This window comes from Macaca thibetana, chromosome 11, assembly GCF_024542745.1.
Source record: "Macaca thibetana thibetana isolate TM-01 chromosome 11, ASM2454274v1, whole genome shotgun sequence".
Taxonomy (NCBI): domain Eukaryota; kingdom Metazoa; phylum Chordata; class Mammalia; order Primates; family Cercopithecidae; genus Macaca; species Macaca thibetana.
This window is the reverse complement of record NC_065588.1, coordinates 92202967-92220885: the sequence shown is the minus strand read 5'-3', so window position 1 is coordinate 92220885 and position 17919 is coordinate 92202967. Positions and strand designations below refer to the sequence as shown.

The window sequence follows — 17919 nt, the reverse complement described above, 5'->3', positions numbered from 1 at the left end:
ACACACCCGTGTGCTACCCCCCAGATCAGGGAATACACCATTATCAGCCCCTGCAAACCTTCCTCACACCTGCTTCCAGTCTTTCCCAGCCCTCTTTCCCACCGTCCTGACCTCTCATGCCATCAATCAGCTTTCCTGTTTTTGAACTTTATTGGAATGGAATCCTGTAACATGTCTGGCTTCTTTCTCTCAACACTATGTTTGTGAGATTCATCCATGTTGTTTAGTGTAGCAGTTGTTAGTTCTTCACCGAACATGAAATGAACATAAACTGCTCCATTGTTCAATTTGAGGAATGTGTTTATCTCTGGTTTTACTGTTTTCTTTGCACAAGGAGCCGATGAGTTGCAATTGAGAGAACTGTGTACAGTCAACACACAGAATGTGATATGGATTAGAATGACAGAACCCTTGAGTTTGAAAAGACTTTCATTGACATCTAGATATCCATCCCCGGCTTCCCCTCTCCAGTTTTGATACAATGATTCCTCCTAAAACACTGCTCTGGTCATATCACTTCCCATTCACTGTTGAAAGGCACCTGAAGTTGTCTGCTATCAGTCTTCCATAATTCCTGTCCCATTTACCCGGGCAGACGCTCTTGACAGCTCCTAGGTACGGTGGGCTGGGCCTGCCATCTGGGGGCAGTTCCAGGGATGGGGCTGAAACTTCCCTTCGCTGTCGTCAATTGGCCTGTGCCTTGTGCTCCCTTTTCTTTGCCTTTTTGCTTTGTCAGGCCAGGCTCTCAATCCCTTTTTCATACGTGAATACCTTCATTCATCCCATTCTCCTCTCCTGTCTCCTATCTCTTGTTCTTAAGTTGTTATCTTAAGGAAATATCTCTTCTCGCCATTTTCTCTCCTCTTAGAAGAGGGAATTTAAGAAAAAAAGGGGGAGGGGGCAGTGGTGTAGAAAAGACATCGTAAAAAGCCACTGCCCTGCTCATCCATCTCTAAAGCCATCTAAGTGTTCAACAGGTCTCCTTCAGAAATTTCCATCAACTAGCAACCACTCTCATCTTAAAGTTGTTTTTCCTCAAAACCAGTAGTGAATATATTTTTAAAGTATTTTTCTCTGCTTTATTTAGTGACTCACGTTGCAGCAATGTTGTTTTCATATGCAATTTACAATATTTCAATCCGATGGGTTACTTTTATTTTCTTTTATATTTTTCTATGTCTCCAAGGTTTAGAAAAAGAACGTGCTGTTACATAAATAAGAAACATAGTGTTATTTTAGAGAAAGGGGAAAAGGGAAATTTATGGCCAATATAGGACTTTTGCTGTTTTCTATTCTTATGTATTTCTCCAAGTTTTCTAAAAGGATCATGTCATTCATGTAAATAGGAAATATAATGAGTGTTACCTTACGAAGGTAAAAAGGAGCTTTATGCTAAACAGGACCATCAGAAAGCTTTTTAAGCTAGGAGGTGGAAGAGAAAAGCTGTTGGAAGTACACTCTTGATATCATATCTTGGGTTGTAATTGTGTTGGTGGCTCTGTAAGGTGTTCATGGTGCCAGGAAGGGCTTCCCATGGCTCCAGGAGCCACATCTGTCTTGAGAGTTATTTGTCGCTGGATTTATGGTGATGCTTATCTTCTTGACCGGAAGCAGGAAATGGGGCAGAATACTACCTAGAGAGTGATTCACACTGCCTAGCAGTTTGTTGAGCTCCTCTTAATTGCAAACACCGGGTTCACAATGGTGAAAGAGGATGACAATTTTCTTACGGTCCTGAGACAAGTTACCTACCACCTTAAGAATCTCCACCTACAGTTAAAACGGCACAGTGTCGAGGTACGGGGATCAGCAAGGTTTGGCCTAAGCTTTTGTTTAGACTAGAATACTGCAACGGCTTCCCAACGAAAACAGTGAAAATGATACTTCTAAAAAGGCTTTAGTAGGCCAGCCTGGGTACCTGTTTGCTTGCAACTTTTTTTTTCTGAGAGAATGCATTCAGTCATTTATTCAGCAAACATTTATCCAGTGCACAGTTATGTGCAAAGCACTGTTTTAGTCGTAAGTTTAAGCATAAGATGTAGCTCCTGCTCTCCTGGTCTATAAGGATAAGGCAGAGAACTATCATATAGGATGATTATAGTTTCACAATTATAACAGAGTAATATATGCAAAAAAGAAGGGAACTGGGTTACATATTGTGCCAAAAGGAAATGCATCTGAGCGGCAAAAAACGATTTAAAATGTTTGTTGCCTCTATTTGAATTCTTAGGGAGTCAGATATACAAAATCATTCAAACAAAAAATATTCTGCCCATTATAATTACTTTTTATATCTAGAGTTCAATATATTTTAAGAAAATAATCCAAGGTGTTACTATAGTAATGCTCTGACTATAAATTATGATATAAGTTAAATGTCACTGCTGCATTTTCTCAATGATCTGTTTTATTAAAACTTCTCCTTTAAAAAAGTAAACATCAGGCCAGGCACAGTGGCTCACGCCTGTAATTCCAGCACTTTGGGAGGCCAAGGCAGCCCCATCACCTGAGGTCAGGAGTTCGAGACCAGCCTGGCCAACATGGTGAAGCCCCATCGCTACTAAAAATACAAAATTTAGCTGGGCGTGGTGGCGCATGCCTGTAATCCCAGCTACTTGGGCGGCTGAGGCACAAGAATCGCTTGAACCTGGGAGGCGGAGGTTGCAGTGAGATGAGACTGCACCACTGCACTCCAGCCTGGGTGACAGAGCGAGGCTCCATCTCAAAAAATAATAATAATAATAATAAAAGTAAACATTTAATAGCATATACATGGGTTTTTACTGTAATATAGTAAAATGGTATTATATATTTATTGAATGTGCAATGTGATGTTAATGTTTTCTCCTCTTCTCAATCTCAGGAAATACTGATAGACTCACTTAGTAAAAAGATTACTGAAGTATACAAAGTCTGCATTGGGGATGCTGAGGATGACGGCCTCAACCCAATTCAAAAGCTGGTAAAAGTAGAGTCTCGCCTGGTAGAACTGTGTGATCTCATCGAATCCATTCCCAGAGAAAATGTGGAGGCAATTGAGAGGATGAAACAGAAAGAACGGCGGCAAAAGTATATTCAATAAGGATAAGAATGACTTAATGAGTAGCTGGTTTTGCTCAGATTCCACAAACACATTAGCAAGTCTCTTGTGTAATGCCATATTATAGGGACACAGTGAGGAGGAATGAAATCCAGCCCTGCTCTCCTCATACAGCTATTATTTAGCGTGGAAGACACATTCATCAAATATTCTTAGGAAATAAATGTGTCATTACCAATGGTAATGAGCACTGCGAAGGAAGGAACTGGGTGAACAGAGTTCACCAGGGGCAACTGACCTAGTTTGGGATGGACAAACTAGCCTGGAAAAGCAAATCTTTCGTAATTATATAAAATTTATGAATAAGTAATTACATGAAAAGTTTTGACTACCTATCATGGGGAAGGAGAATTGCATTGGTGGTGAAGGACCCAAGGCATAGAATTAGGAGCCTGTCATGGGAAAACTGCAAGCAGACTCAATCTACCTGTAGTTCTCCCATGAAGGGGTCCTAATTCCTAATGAATTGTTTGACAGTCAGAGCTACATAGTGAGGGTTTTCCGCAGTGTATAACTGCCAACACTTATGCAACGTTCACTCATTTATTCCTCAAGACAACCACATGAGGATTATCGTCCCTGGAGCCCCACCCCATCCCTCATACCCTTGCATAGCTTGGTGCCCTTCAAAGGAGATCTGTGCATTGAGGGTGGTATGTCCTGACCGTGGCCTTTCAGAATGCATTCATTTACAAATTTCCATACCAAGTTAAATAAGAACTTTTATGGACAAACAGTTGTCCTTTGGTATCTGTAGGGGATTGGTTCCAGGACCTCCCAAGGATGCCAAAATCTGCAGATGCTTATGTCTCATATAAGATGGCATATTTGCATATAACCTACGTATATCCTCCTGTATACTTTAAAATCATTTCTCGACTACTTAATACAATGTAAATGCTAGAGCTGTCATACTGTATTCCTTAAAATTTGTAGTATTTTTCTTGTTGGGGCTTTTCTCCAAATATTTTCAATCTGCAGTTGGTTGAATGCCCAGATGTGGAACTGTGAATATGGAGGGCCTACTGTCCTAGTTTGAGGCAATGATTATTGTAAATATGACCCCTAGCCTACTGTGGCATGTAGAGAATGTTTACAAGTGGGATGATGTTCATGTAATAGCAAAAAACATGTTGAGAGGCCAACTAGTACTCTGGCTACCAGGCTGGGGATTAGACCATGCTGAGTGAGTTCAGTTCAACTATTTATGACTTTGTGACCTTAGGCAACACAAGCACTCTAGGCGGTTTCCTTATCTGTAAAATGGGAGTAATAATGGTACTTACAGGTTGTTGTGAGGATTAAATTAGATGATCCAAGTAAATTACAAGAGCATGCTTGGCACATAGTAAGCACTCAAATATTAGCCACTTGTATTAGATATTTTGTTATTGCCTACTACTTTACAGATGTATGGGTATGCTTACCCATAGTAAAAATGAAGTCCAGACTATATTACGGTGATTCTGATGGGATCTTATTGAACATAAAGCAAGCTTTAAAAAAAATTATAAATGAAAAGTTACTCCTTCCCTAAGATGACCTCATTAAGACTACACTAACAGCACTTGCATCTTTTTTACAGTAAAAATATATTTGCATCAAAGTGTAATTACAACTCATTTTTAGCAGTGCTACATGAATGTAATTCCAATTATTTACATTCTTCTTAAAAAGAATTTTAGCTGGGCCAGGCGCGGTGGCTCACGCCTGTAATCCCAGCACTTTGGGAGGCTGAGGCGGGTGGATCACGAGGTCAGGAGATCGAGACCATCCTGGCTAACATGGTGAAACCCTGTCTCTACTAAAAATACAAAAAAATTAGCCAGGCATGGTGGCAGGCGCTTGTAGTCCTAGCTACTCGGGAGGCTGAGGCAGGAGAATGGCGTGAACCTGGGAGGCGGAGCTTGCAGTGAGCCGAGATTGTGCCACTGCACTCTAGCCTGGGCAACAGAGCAAGACTCTGTCTCAAAAAAACAAAACAAAACAAAAAAATTTTAGCTGATTTTCCTCATAGTTTGGGGCACCTAATTTTGCAATAGAAATGCTCAGTACATGTTATTTCCATTCCCTAGTATATAACCTTACACTTAGAATATCATTAAATGGGTTCATAAAATAGCTATCACGTATTTAGTGCCTATTGCTCACCACTTTGTACTTGATAAGTTGCACAGATTAATCTTTCCCTCAAAATAACCCTAAAGAGAGTATGACAAATAGCATTTCTTGCTCATAATTTGAGGATATTATTCAAAAAGATTAATTGGAAGGTACACTTTTGTGGCAGCTCACTAAGCTATGCATTTGTGTACTTTTCTGTATGTATGTGACACTTCAATTGAAAGGTTTAAAAAGAGGAAAAAGTAGCTGAAAGTTAATTCAAGTAGCTATAATACAAACTATCTGTAAAGTGCTGAAATGTTTGGGAGGCCAAGGCGGGCAGATCACGAGGTCAGGAGTTCAAGACCAGCCTGGGCAACATGGTGAAACCCCGTCTCTACTAAAAATACAAAAATTAGCTGGGTGTGGTGGCATGCACCTGTAATCCCAGCTACTTGGGAGGCTGAGACAGGAGAATTGCCTGAGCCCAGGAGGTAGAGGTTGCAGTGAGCCAAGATTATGCCACTGCACTCCAGCCTGGGCAACAGAGTGAGACTGTGTCTTGGGAAAAAAAAAAGGTAGACCAAGATCTGGGTATATTTTATATTTTCCAAAATGATGAAATTTCTTCCCATTTCAAAATAGTATTTGTTTTTGAGATTTACCTGAATATTCAAAAGCCATTGTTATGAGTAAAGATGAAGTATCATTTTCATTTAACTTTAAAGGAGGTCTTCTATTCACATGGCTCATTATCAAACAGTAATGTACTTTTCTTACTTAATGTGATTTCTAGTTACAAGAATGTTTCTCCCTTCTTGTGACAGGTTTCGTGATGAGAAAATGAGAGAAAAACAAAGACACCAAGAGGAAAGGCTAAAAGCTGCTCTGGAAAAAGCAGTAGCACAACCAAAGAAAAAGGTTTGTTTTGCTATTAATAGATCCAGCCATATCAATATGTGAGTGCCTCTGTGGTACAAAAACAAAATACTTTATTCGTCTAACTTATCCAGGTTGAACTTCAGAAGGATAATCTTTCTTGCTCACAGCTTCAATTGGTCTCTCTGGTTCCTTGTTACTTTTAGAATAATTCAAATTAGTGGCTCTCTAGTTCTCAATTAAACACTTTTTAGTAAAAGAAGCCTCTTCTCTCTCCTCTTTTTCTTTAGCCCTAGGTTCATTAAAATCAGGTAATTTTTTTTTAGTTTTTTGGAATAGATTATAAAAGCATATTGTTCAAAGTTCAAAAGATACAAGAGTATTCAGTGTAAAGTCAGTCTTCCTCAGTTCCCCTTCCTGGAGGCAACCACTGTTAACAGGTTCATTTGCATCGCTCTGGAAATATACATACACATATATGTATTTATGTACATATTCCTTTTCTTACTGATAGCTAGGAACTTGGCTTCTTTCACTCAGTAATGTTTTGGAGATAAGTGAACCCAGAGAATCGCATGTAACTGTGGGGACTGTGTACAATCCCCATATTGTAAAGATAATGAGATTGACAGCTGGAGTCAAAATGATTTGCCCAGAGTCACTATGACGTAGCAGCAGAATCAGGACCAGAAGCCAAAGTTCTTTATTTTGCAAGACCACCTGTCCAATCAGAAGTTTGGGATTAGGCAGTCACGTACATGTGGTCCATCACTTCTACACAGGGTAAGGAGGGCCTTTTGTTTTATATGCCACTCTTTCCCTCCTCTGGGATACAGTCTGAAATATATTCCAGAAGGACAATTTCCTGGTTATCTGCAAAGCTATTGTGGACACTGATTCTTACCATAGTAACAGCTAACGTATAACGAATGCTTACTGTGTGCCTGACAACCAACCTCTTGAGGTAAGAACTTGAAAAAAATTTTGAAATATGGGAATTAATATGTGCCATAGCAAAAAGATGATTACTTCAAAATATTTTATTGAAATACTTCACCTTAAAAAGGGTATTTATCTAGTTCAATTCTTTCCATGACGACTTTCCTCACCTGTTCTCTCCTCCCAAGAATTAACCATTCATCACCCTTCCACATGGACTACTTAGTAAACCCACCAAATTGAAATTATTTTTTAATATATTCACCTTTCCTTCTAGACCATGAGTTTTATGACGTTTGTATCCCTAATACCTGGCACATCATGGATACTTGATGTATAGTGAATTAACAGACTAAAAATGAGCATAAAAACTAAACCTGAAAAAAATTGGGGAAAAAATGGTTATCTGACAAATCAACAACACACAATGACCTCTGATAGAAGCTGACCCAATTAGGACACTTCATCATTGGTAATTTTTTCAGACAGTATTAATAACAAATGTTACCAAAGATCTCTGACAGTGAAAAATTCTGATATTGCAGAATGAATTCAGAGATTCTAGTCCCCCAAGGACATTTTTGTTGTTACAGTGATGGGGAAGAGTGCTATTGTTATTTAGGTTCTCTTGGGCCTGCAATGCAGGGGACAATCTCACATAAGAATTGTCCTAAAATGTCAATAGTGCCTTTTGAACACAGTGGCAATGTCCCATCAAATCTCACAGAATTATGGCAGTTTTCCCACTTATACATTTAATTTATACAAATTCAGCTACAAAAGCAAAACAAAATAAAAAGCAGGCAAGGGAATCCCAAAAGTAAAGAGAAAAATAAGTAGTAATATACTTGAGTATATATGCCCCAGAGAGAATGAATAGGTATGAACTAGGGGTTTCCCAAAGCCTCTTCTGTTGGGAACACCTCCAGAAGCCAGCCAGTGTTCAAGATGGTACACGGTTTTCTGGACTTAACAAGATTTCTAAATGCTAGTCAGGTGCTCAACAGGAGAAAGCCATCTCTTCCAACCATGAAGGAAAAACTGGCTATGGCCCTTACTGAGAAAATGGTAGCCTTCAACATGGTGCTTTTCTAGGTTGACCACATTTGAACCGTATACTACTGGATGACTTTACCTAAGTTTTCCCACTTCCCAATAAAACCTAACTGTTGCTCCTTCTGCATACTTATTGGTGTCCAGTTTGCTACTCAACTTTGCCTAGCATGTTAGACATCCGTTAGGTTACAAGTCCTTTTTAACTGTGATTAGTTAATATTACAAACCACATTATTCCTTGTAAAAATCAAGTTAATATTGGTATTTCACAAATTTCAATAGAATATGGAAAATATTAAGTATTTTGTTTTTCTTTTCAGTTGGGAAGACGACTTGTCTATCATTCAAAACCTCCATCTGCTAACAAACAGCAGCTACCTTTAGTCAATGAAACAAAAACAAAAGCACAAGAGGAAGAATATTTTTTTACTTGAATAAAAGCAGTAAGACATTTTATTACCAGAATGTCTTAGGTATATTTTGTAAATCTTGGCTTTCACTAATGACAATATTCTGCCCCATGTACCAGGCCTAATCAATTTGAGGAAGACAGGCGCTTATTCTAAGGGCCATAGGATTAGGAATAAGTTATTTTCTTTTGTTGAAGTCTTTATTCATAAGTATTAGTCCATATAGCTCAACATTGTTATCTATACTTTGAGTTGTTCCACTTGGGGATACACAAAGATAGTTTACTGATAAAACTGTATGGTAAATGACCACTGAAGTGTAATAATGGCCATTCTCTTACAACATGAGAATGTAAATGATATATTTTCTCAACCCATCTGTAGGGAAGTTCATAGCATGCTGTTATTACTATGGAATATACATTCTAACAATGTATAACTCTAAAATATCTGAAGGGTTTTGAAAGGCTTAAAACTTAACCTCGAAGTTATGGTCTCAGAACATAACTGTGAGACCGGTTTTTATTCCACATTACGTTTTGTTCAAAGAACTTTTTTCTCCTTAGTAAACAAATCATATGCCCTTAGCCTGAATGTCAGTTCCCAATTTCTGTTGTGCCCTGTCTGTACAATCATTTTAATTTTTAGAGGATGTTTCAGTTTTAGCTACAATATGTGCATTTAGCTTATACTGACACCGAATTAACATGTAATTTATTGACTAAGTAAAATAAGACAGAATATTATTAATGCCAAGAAAATGTTTAATTTTATACATGTTAAAAGTGGCTCAAAAATAACTTGAAAACGTTGCATTTAAAAGGTCGCAGCTAATAGATAATTTTACAAGAAAAGGTCTGAAATTTACCTTCATAAAAATATCTAAAGCATATAATTATCCTTTATGGGGGAAAAAAAAAAAGAGTATTGAGCTTACAAAAGAAAAGCAACTTAAATGAAATTCGGTGGCTTTTAAAGCATTAGTTCTGTGAGTAATCTTTCCCAACTGGTTCAACATTTGAGCTTTGCTTGTAAATATCTGAATACAAATAGTTCGCAAGTCAAGTTGAAAAACAAACAAATCTTTATTGTCTAGAAATATATATATAAAAAAAAATCCCCAACAAAAGATGCTATTCTCTCATTTCCCCATCTTCTTCCTCTTCTTCCACACCTCTGATATAAAGGACATTATTACACCTGTAAATAGAAAAAGTCCATTTTGTTGTTCCAACCAGAATGATCTGAATTACTGTATTTTTATTATGAAAATACTGAATGCTATATTTACAATATTCTTCTTAAAAAATTTTTTAATATATTTGTTTTTAAAAAGAGTTTTACATAGACTTGTTGAAAAGCACATTGCACTTATTTTCCACCATATGGTTGTTAAAATGACACCTTTATGATTTTCCAAAGGAAACAATTACCAGAATTTGAAGCTTTGAAGCTAGTACAGAGAATCAATATAACAAAAATCCTTACAAACAGCCAGACCCAACTAAAATTCAAAACTAAGTTCTTGCAATGAAGGCCACTGCAAAAGGTTGCCACTGTAAAAGGTTATAGCTAAGAGCCAGAAAATTTAACACTAGAAAAATCTTTTGGCCAGTTCTAAAACATTTGAAAACTTACCTTTGACAAGTTTAACAATTTCAAAGACTTTTGAAGTCTAATTGTAAAGTATTATAATAGTAATTTTTTTTTAAAAGTACTTCCAAAATTGAGGCACTAATATATTTAGAACAGGTATTCCTAATGCTCACCAGTAACTCCTTACATATACCGTTACCTTATTAAAACTTCACCCAGATGTCCAGACAAAGCTCCATCTATGTATTCTTCTGTATTTGCAAGCTTTCAATAAAAAGAAATAAATTAGTATAATCACACAGGAGGAAAATATTACAATACAGCTAATACTGGTGAGAGAACTTACTATGACCTTCCTATACCAACAACTCAAATTTATCTATAATTAATAAACAGAGGATGAGCTTTCTATTACTACTGTAGTACTTTTGGTTTCATATAAACCTTCAATAAAATTAATATTCATGGATATAGAACAAATATATAATAAAGTTTGTCTCAACATAAGCCTCTGAATCTCCCAGGTTATGTAATATTTCTTTCCATTAGATATCAAAACAGTGTGTGGAAGAAGGCAGTCTCTATGAATAAATTGTGATTAAAAAGTTTTCTGAAAATTCATTCTAAAGAACCAGACGTTAAGTTTTCTCAGAGTAAAACATAAATCATATTGAGGTGTCCAAATGGGTATACAAAAGCTATGGCTAGCATGCCAAATACTTTTATATTAGTCAGCAACCAAAGCAGATAACTGAGTTAGAATTTTCTTCTTTTCCTGTCTTTTAAGAAACAGGGTCTCCCTCTGTTGCCCAGGCTGGAATGCAGTGGCACAATCATAGCTGAGCAAAACCTTGAACTCCTGGGCTCCTCCTGCCTCAACCTCCTGAGTAGCTAGGCCTAAAAGCATGTGCCACAAAGTCTGGCTACTTCAAAACAATTTTTTTTTTTTTGTAGAGATGAGATCTTGCTATACTGCCCGAGCTGGTCTTGAATTTCTGCCTTCAAGTGATCCTCCTGCCTTGGCCTCCCAAGGTGCTGGGATTACAGGCATGAGCTACCACATCTGGGCCTGAATAAGAAAATTTTTTAAAATTATGTACCAATAAACAGGGAAAAACAAGTTCTTAAGTGAAAGTTAAATAGTTAACAGTGACTTTTACAGTTATTTTGTTGAACCCTATTATTTCTAATTTTATATCAAAATGTTTAGCTTTCCTTCTACATATAGGTAACAATCTTGTAATTAAAAGAAAAATCACAATCAATGCCACCTGGGACTCAGCGACGACACTAACAGGAGTGAAGGGAGAGAGGGAGGTTTCCTTCACAACTAGGCATGTGGAAAAGGAAAAGAAAAACACGGCTTAACAATAAGGATCAAAATAGGATGTGACATAAGGCATGAAAAACATGTTAATGAACACTACTACTGGATGTTACTCCCTCTCTTATAGAAAACAAAAAGTAATCTTCATTATCCAGATGATAGTTTTGTCTGAAATACATGAAGTTGTTGAGACAATTAGTTTGTATGTAACGGCTATAAGAAATAATGTATTAAGAGCAACTAATTTTTTGTAAAAGGTAATTACAACATTTAACTGGTTTCTAAATTACACAATAATGCTCCACATACTTTCTATCATGTATTAAATTCAGTCTTCACCATCACTTAACAGGCTCTCTATGGCCACCATTCTAACCTAACTTTGTCATTTGTCCCTTAACTCAATCTGCTCTGGCCTTTTTGCTGTGCTTTGAACATACCAAGCATGCTTCCACCACAGGGCCTTTGTACTTGCTATTCCCTCAAACTGGGATGCTTTTCCCCAAACACTCACCTGAGTTGTACACTAATTCTGGTATCTTCCAGAATTCGCTTCCTCAGAGTGGTTATCCTATATAATATTGCACATACTGTCTCTCTATTCTCTTTTTCTTCATGCATGGCATCTATCACACCTATTATCACATTATATTACCACCTCCCACCACTAAAACATAAACTCTTGAGGGCAGGGATTTTGTTTTGTTCAATGCTATATTCACAGTGCCAAGCACATAATGGGAATCAATAAATATTTGCTGAGTGAACAAATTCAAACACTGGTATCAATATGGTTGACTACTCAAAGTGGTTGGTTACTTAGACACTTTTTAACTCTGGCAGGGTCACTAGCAAGCTATATTAATTCTAAAACAATTATTAAGTGGTAAATCTTTTATTACTGAGATGTTAATTTCCATAGCATAAAATTCACCCTTTTAAAGTGTACAATTCAGTGGTTTTTAGTATATTCAAAAACCTGTGCAACCTTGTGCAACTATCACCACTAATTCCAGAATATTTTAATCACAATTCATATACTTCCCAGATTTTTCTATGGTCTTGGTAAATGATTCCTGTTTAGGGAATTGTCCAAACTCAAACTATGTTTTGGGGACCTTAGTGTCATGTGCTCAGGTGGTAATTGCCTAAGTTAAGGAAAATCATAGCTCTCTGCCTACATAAGTACTCCTTTGAGTACTCTGCTAACAAGTATGGAATCCTTGGATTCATGATTGGATTGACCACCTGTCTTGATAGCCTTTAAAAACCTGGCGGGAAACTACTACTATTAAAAAACAACAACCCCAAACTAATTTTTTAAATATGCAAAAGACATTAACAGGCATTTCTCCAAAGATAAACGAATGGCCAATAAACACATGAAAAGGTGCTCAACATCATTAGCCATTAGGAAAATGCAAATCAAACCCACAATAAGATACCACTTCACACCCATTAGAATAACTATTTTATAAACACCCATAGAAAATAACAAGTGTTGGTAAGGATGTGGAGAAACTGGAACCCTTGTGCATTGCTGGTGGGTATGGAAAACCACGTAGCTGCTGTGGAAAATAGCGTGACAGTTATTCAAAAGGAAAAAAAAAATTTTTTTTGTTTTTTGAGACAGGGTCTTATTCTGTTATCCAGACTAGAGTGCAGTGATGTGATCACGGTTCACTGCAGCTTCAACCTCCCCACGCTCAGGTGATCCTCCTACCTCAGCTTCCTGAGTAGCTGGGAATACAGGTGCCCACACCACCATGCCTAGCTAATTTTTGTATTTTTTTTGTAGAGATGCAGTTTTGCTATCTTGCCCAGGCTAATCTCAAATTCCTGGGCTCAAGCAATCTGCTACCTCAGCCTCACAAAGTGCTGGGATTACAGGCATGAGCCACCACGCTTGGTCTCCTTAAAAATTAAACTTGGAATTACCAGTAATCCAGTAATTCCACTTCTGGGTATATACCCCAAAGAGCTGAAAGCAGGGACTCGAACAGACATTTGTATATCCGTGTTCACAGCAGCATTACTTACTACAGTCCAAAGAGGGAAGCAACCCAGTGTCCACCAAGAGGCAAACAGATTAGAATGTGGTATATCCATACAATGGAATATTATTCAGTCATAAAAAGGAAGTTCTGACACATGCTACAACATGGATGAACCTTGAATAATACACTACGCTATGTCAAACAAGCCAGACACAAAAGGATAAATACACGATTCCATCTGTATGAGGTATTATGCATGGTCAAATTCACAGACATGTAGAATAGTGGTTACCATGGGTTAGCTAGGTGAAGGAAGCAATGGAAACTTATTGTTTAAAGTTTAATTGTAAAATTATTGTTTAATGGAAAATTACTGTTTAATGGGCAAAAAATGTCACTTTTGGATGATAAAAAAGTTCTGGAAATGGATAATGGTAATGGCTGTAGAACAATGTTAAGGTATTTAGTGCCACTGAATTATACACTTAAAAATGGTTAGAGTGGCAAAATTGTAATGTATATTTTACCACAATAAAAAGAAAATTAATTACAAAAAAAACCCCACCAAAACACATGGCTGAATCATTTACAGAAACTCATTTGACAGACATACAGTCAGTTCAATTTCTTCGGCAGATGTGTCTTTCCCCTGAAGGAATGAATTTCCTCAACAACTTTGGTGTTGTGCCTTTAGCATCATTCATTAAAAGACTCATGAATTTCACTTGAAAACTTTCTTTCAGGGCTAAATGATGAGAAATGTTTTGTTTTCTCCAGCAAAGTAGTGTGTTTCCCTTACAGTATTATTATGAATTAAATGTCTGAGCTCTTCTTACTTTAACTACTAGGAATAAAATCTGTGGCTGAATTCTGGTTTAAGTCCATGTCTTGTACCTAGTATATCATAGTATCCTCCCTGGCTTTGACTTTATTTTTTAATTTTGCCGTACATTTGTCAATTTAATTGTATGTATTCTTATTAGTCAGACTAAACCTTTGAGCAATAAGGTGAAGCAAACTAAATGCAATGTTATGACCTTTACAGCTCTTTAGCTTACCTGCATGTTCATGTAGCCATCTACAGATACCAGATAGCCCTTGTACTCCATTCCCCACTTAAGTTTCACCATCACTGGCTTTCCTGTTAGTCCATTGAGGAAAGGTTTGGGATTGAGGGGTAAACTCTGCACAAAGAACAAAAAAGGATCCAATTAATTATTTTTCCTCCCACCACCAACTCTCTTCTACTAAATACCAATATTTTGTGGTATGCAAATGAAGAAAACTCTTGACTCATTATTTTAGTACACAATTTTCACTTTTATTTATTGGAGAGTACCAGGGAAATTTAAATATCCAGTTAGCCAGTATCACCTTTAACCCATCAAAACAAAATACTCACTATTCACTTAAGATAACACCGACTACATACATCACTTACTGTTCTGAGCTCTAAAGAAACAAAGATAAAGGCACTTTAAAAAAAAAAAAATGCGGGCCAGAAAGGGTGGCTCATATCTGTAATTCCAGCATTCTGGAAGGCCAAGGCAGGGGGATCACTTGAGGCCAGAATTTCAAGACCAGCCCAGGCAACATAGTGAGACCACCTTCTCTACCAAAAATAGTCAGATGTGGTGGTGCACACCTGTAGTCCCGGCTACTAGGGAACAGAGCAAGACCTTGTCATAAATAAATAACAGAGTCCCTGTCAAGAAGTTGGAGATGGGGAGGGGGGCTCCTCACATACAAATAATTATACTGCATATTGCAACATAGTAAGAGGAGATATACTAGGCACAAGGGTACCGAAGCAATCCAGGGAAAAAAGGAAAGGTTGCCTGAAATAAGTTAACCTCAGTTTTAAAGAATGAGAATTTATTTCCAGAGCGGGAAAAAATCCTGTTCCAGGCAAGGCTAGCTACTTATGTAAAAGGAGGGAAGAGTGAAGCAACAAGGTGATTTTGGGGACATACAATTCAGCATTGTCAGTTAAAGTCCCAAATATAAGACTACAGAAGGAAGCAGAGGGCAGATGACACTTGACAGTCTTTAACTGTGGAAGCTAGGGCTAGGTCCTAAATGACTTTGTCACTAGCACTGCCTCTTATAGCAATCACTTAAAGTTTGTTCAGCAAACCATTAACATCTCCAGTGAATTCGGTTTTTGCCTTTTTCTGCTCACTCACCAGTCAAAGAAAGAACAGAACTAAGAAACTTGGCTACTAACCCCCTCTAACATAAACATATTCGGAGTGACTTGATACGGCGATTACTCCAATAACCTAATGGGTCTCCAGTTTTCATTCTCCAATTTATTATCCACCACAGCAACATGATTTTTTAAAGTGCACATCAAATTGTCATATTTCTGCTTAAAATGATTCAATGGCTTCCAACTCAATCATTTTCAATTGATTTGGAGTACAATCAAAACCTCCCAATACAGCCTAAGAGGTCCTGTCCAACGCCTGCTCCTCCGACACCATCTCGTAACCACTCTTCCTGCAAGTGGCTGTACCTTTTTGTCAATTTCTCCAACTGACCAAGCTTTCTTTCCGGCCGCAGGTCTTATGCGCCTATTCCCTGTGCTCGGTACACTCCTCCTCCTGCTCTTTAAAGGGTCTATTTCATGACACTTAGGCTTCAGGTTAAATTCCACCTCCTAGGGAGGCCATCTCTGACTAAGCCTCTAAATGTCTAACGCGCACCCTCACAGCCTCCTGTCTGCATTCTTCTTAGCACTTATTACTTGCAATTGCATATTTGTTATTTTTTGACTGTCTGTCTTCCCCAACCAACTGAGTTAAACTAGAGCATGGCCGTATCATTACTTTCATGCAATGAAAGTGAATTTTGGAGTGTGGTTAAGTGGGAAGTGCAAATTCTCTTTGAGTTTTACCCCGACCCTGTAGCCACAAATAAGAATATCCCAAGCCCGGATTCAAACAAAGAGGAGAAGGCACGGGCACTCCTAGAAAAAGAAAGGCATCGGGAGGAGCACGCGCCTCAGAAATCCTAAAAGCAGAGTGAAAGAAGCTGGCGACCGGGTGCGCGGCGCCTCACGCGGATGAATGGGAAACGCGCGAAGCAACCACTAGGCCCCGCGAGGTGGTCTCCCTCCTTCTCTTTCTCCCCGCTTCTCCCGCCGTTCTCGTTCTCCTTACCATCGTAACCACGGCCGAATATTGCAGGCTACTCACTGCCGACCAGGCTGCCGCTTGTCCCTCGTGACTACAGCAGGTACCCCAGGTCCCGAGCCGCTGAATTTCAAGAAAAATGGCCGCCAAACAGGAGTGTGACCTTTCACCTCCCACCACGGCCCTTCCTGCCTCTGTGATTGGACGAAAAGAGATGCGCGCTGATTGGAGGAGATGGTTGGACCAGTATCTCCTGGCAACCAGCAGCGGCTTGAGTTTGCGCCTGGCCGGCTGCGCGCGGGTCTTGGGAAACCCGCTCTGAGGAGCAAGGTGAGGCAGCCAAGGACTGGAGGCAGGCCGGTGTTGTAAATGTGCGGTCTGGGAGAGGCTGTGTAACGGATGTGACTTCTCCCCAACTTGGTTAATGGGGATTTTACTTTGTCTTTTTACACCCGTGAGAATGTTCAGGATCCCAGAGTTCCTTCCTCACTCTTCCAACAGGTTCCATGATTTGGGGGCGCCTCTGCCGCAGGCCGTTTCTACCTGAGTATTCTCTCTTCTGCAACACCCATTTCAACCCCTTTTAAAGGAATTCGGGGGTAGCCAGACAAGACTAGGGGCGGTGAAACGCACCGAAGGGAGTCGGATACAGAATTTATTTTAAACGAGGTCAGGTTGTGTCTGGGATACGGTGTCATGTCCCCCCACCCTCCAGGACCCCGCCGGCCCCATCTTTCTTTTGCATCGCCAGCAGAGACTGGCACGGCCTTCTTACGTGCATTTGAAATTACCTAAGGGCGTAAGCAATATTTCCGCTGTCACGGATTAAAACTTTCGACGTAACGGTGTTATCTGAATCTCACTGGTTTTTGTCGTAATCCTAGTGAGTTCGGCTCACTCTGATCTGAAATGCTAAATGCAGTTCTTGGAGAACACGCCCTTTGGGAAGTAACGCTTTTTTGCGGCCCTGAAGAGATGGATTTGAGGTTGAGGATGAAATGTTGGTTGTTGAGGCACTGTGGAGCAGTGGGCAAGACTTTGGAGAGGGCCTGCATTCGGAACCTGCGTCTATCAGGCGCAGCCGGTGTTGGCAGTGTCTTAACCCCCAGGGCCACTGTTTCCACGGCAGGAACGCGGCTTTAAAAACGGAACCATCCTCAGCGTGGTTGCGAGAATTTAACCTAAAACGGGGCTTGGCCTTGTAAAAGCTCAGTGTTTCACATAAGTGTTGAACACTGACAAGACAGTCATTGTCAGTGTAGTTTTTACCAAACAGTTATTAGATTTATTCACCCTAAACTTAAGTGGATTTCTCCCTTAGTTTGTATATTGTTTCATGAACTTTAAGTCTTTGTACAGACTTTGAGTTCCTACT

General features: G+C 38.9%; 2 protein-coding genes and 2 long non-coding RNA genes across 4 annotated transcripts in view; 2 read left to right on the top strand and 2 right to left on the bottom strand.

Moving 5' to 3' along the window:
- Positions 1-8539, top strand: part of CCDC38 (coiled-coil domain containing 38) — a 67594-nt gene extending 59055 nt beyond the window's left edge. Inside the window, exons 14-16 of the mRNA XM_050747173.1 lie at positions 2864-3069; positions 6031-6124; positions 8398-8539. Coding sequence (XP_050603130.1) covers positions 2864-3069; positions 6031-6124; positions 8398-8511 — 414 coding nt within the window. The 3' untranslated portion in view covers positions 8512-8539. The remainder of the gene's footprint in view (positions 1-2863; positions 3070-6030; positions 6125-8397) is intronic.
- The window catches only part of LOC126930317 (uncharacterized), a 590715-nt gene that overhangs the window by 171012 nt on the left and 401784 nt on the right, over positions 1-17919 (bottom strand). The window lies entirely within an intron of this gene.
- SNRPF (small nuclear ribonucleoprotein polypeptide F) lies at positions 9549-16732 on the bottom strand. Its single transcript, XM_050747219.1, has 4 exons — positions 16572-16732; positions 14466-14591; positions 10283-10347; positions 9549-9687 (listed from the first exon to the last, which is right to left on the bottom strand). Exons 1-4 carry the CDS (start codon positions 16572-16574, stop codon positions 9621-9623), a joined length of 261 nt encoding a protein of 86 aa, XP_050603176.1. The 5' UTR covers positions 16575-16732; the 3' UTR covers positions 9549-9620.
- The window catches only part of LOC126930320 (uncharacterized), a 64157-nt gene continuing 63035 nt past the window's right edge, over positions 16798-17919 (top strand). Inside the window, exon 1 of the long non-coding RNA XR_007717568.1 lies at positions 16798-16874. This is a non-coding gene — a long non-coding RNA (uncharacterized LOC126930320). The remainder of the gene's footprint in view (positions 16875-17919) is intronic.

Excerpts from the sequence above, each read along its gene's own strand:
- SNRPF (XM_050747219.1), bottom strand. Across the intron at positions 10,348-14,465 it reads ATGGCTACATGAACATGCAG|CTTGCAAATACAGAAGAATA; the intron begins GTAAGCTAAAGA and ends TTTTATTGAAAG. Across the intron at positions 9,688-10,282 it reads CTGGGTGAAGTTTTAATAAG|GTGTAATAATGTCCTTTATA; the intron begins GTAACGGTATAT and ends TTCTATTTACAG.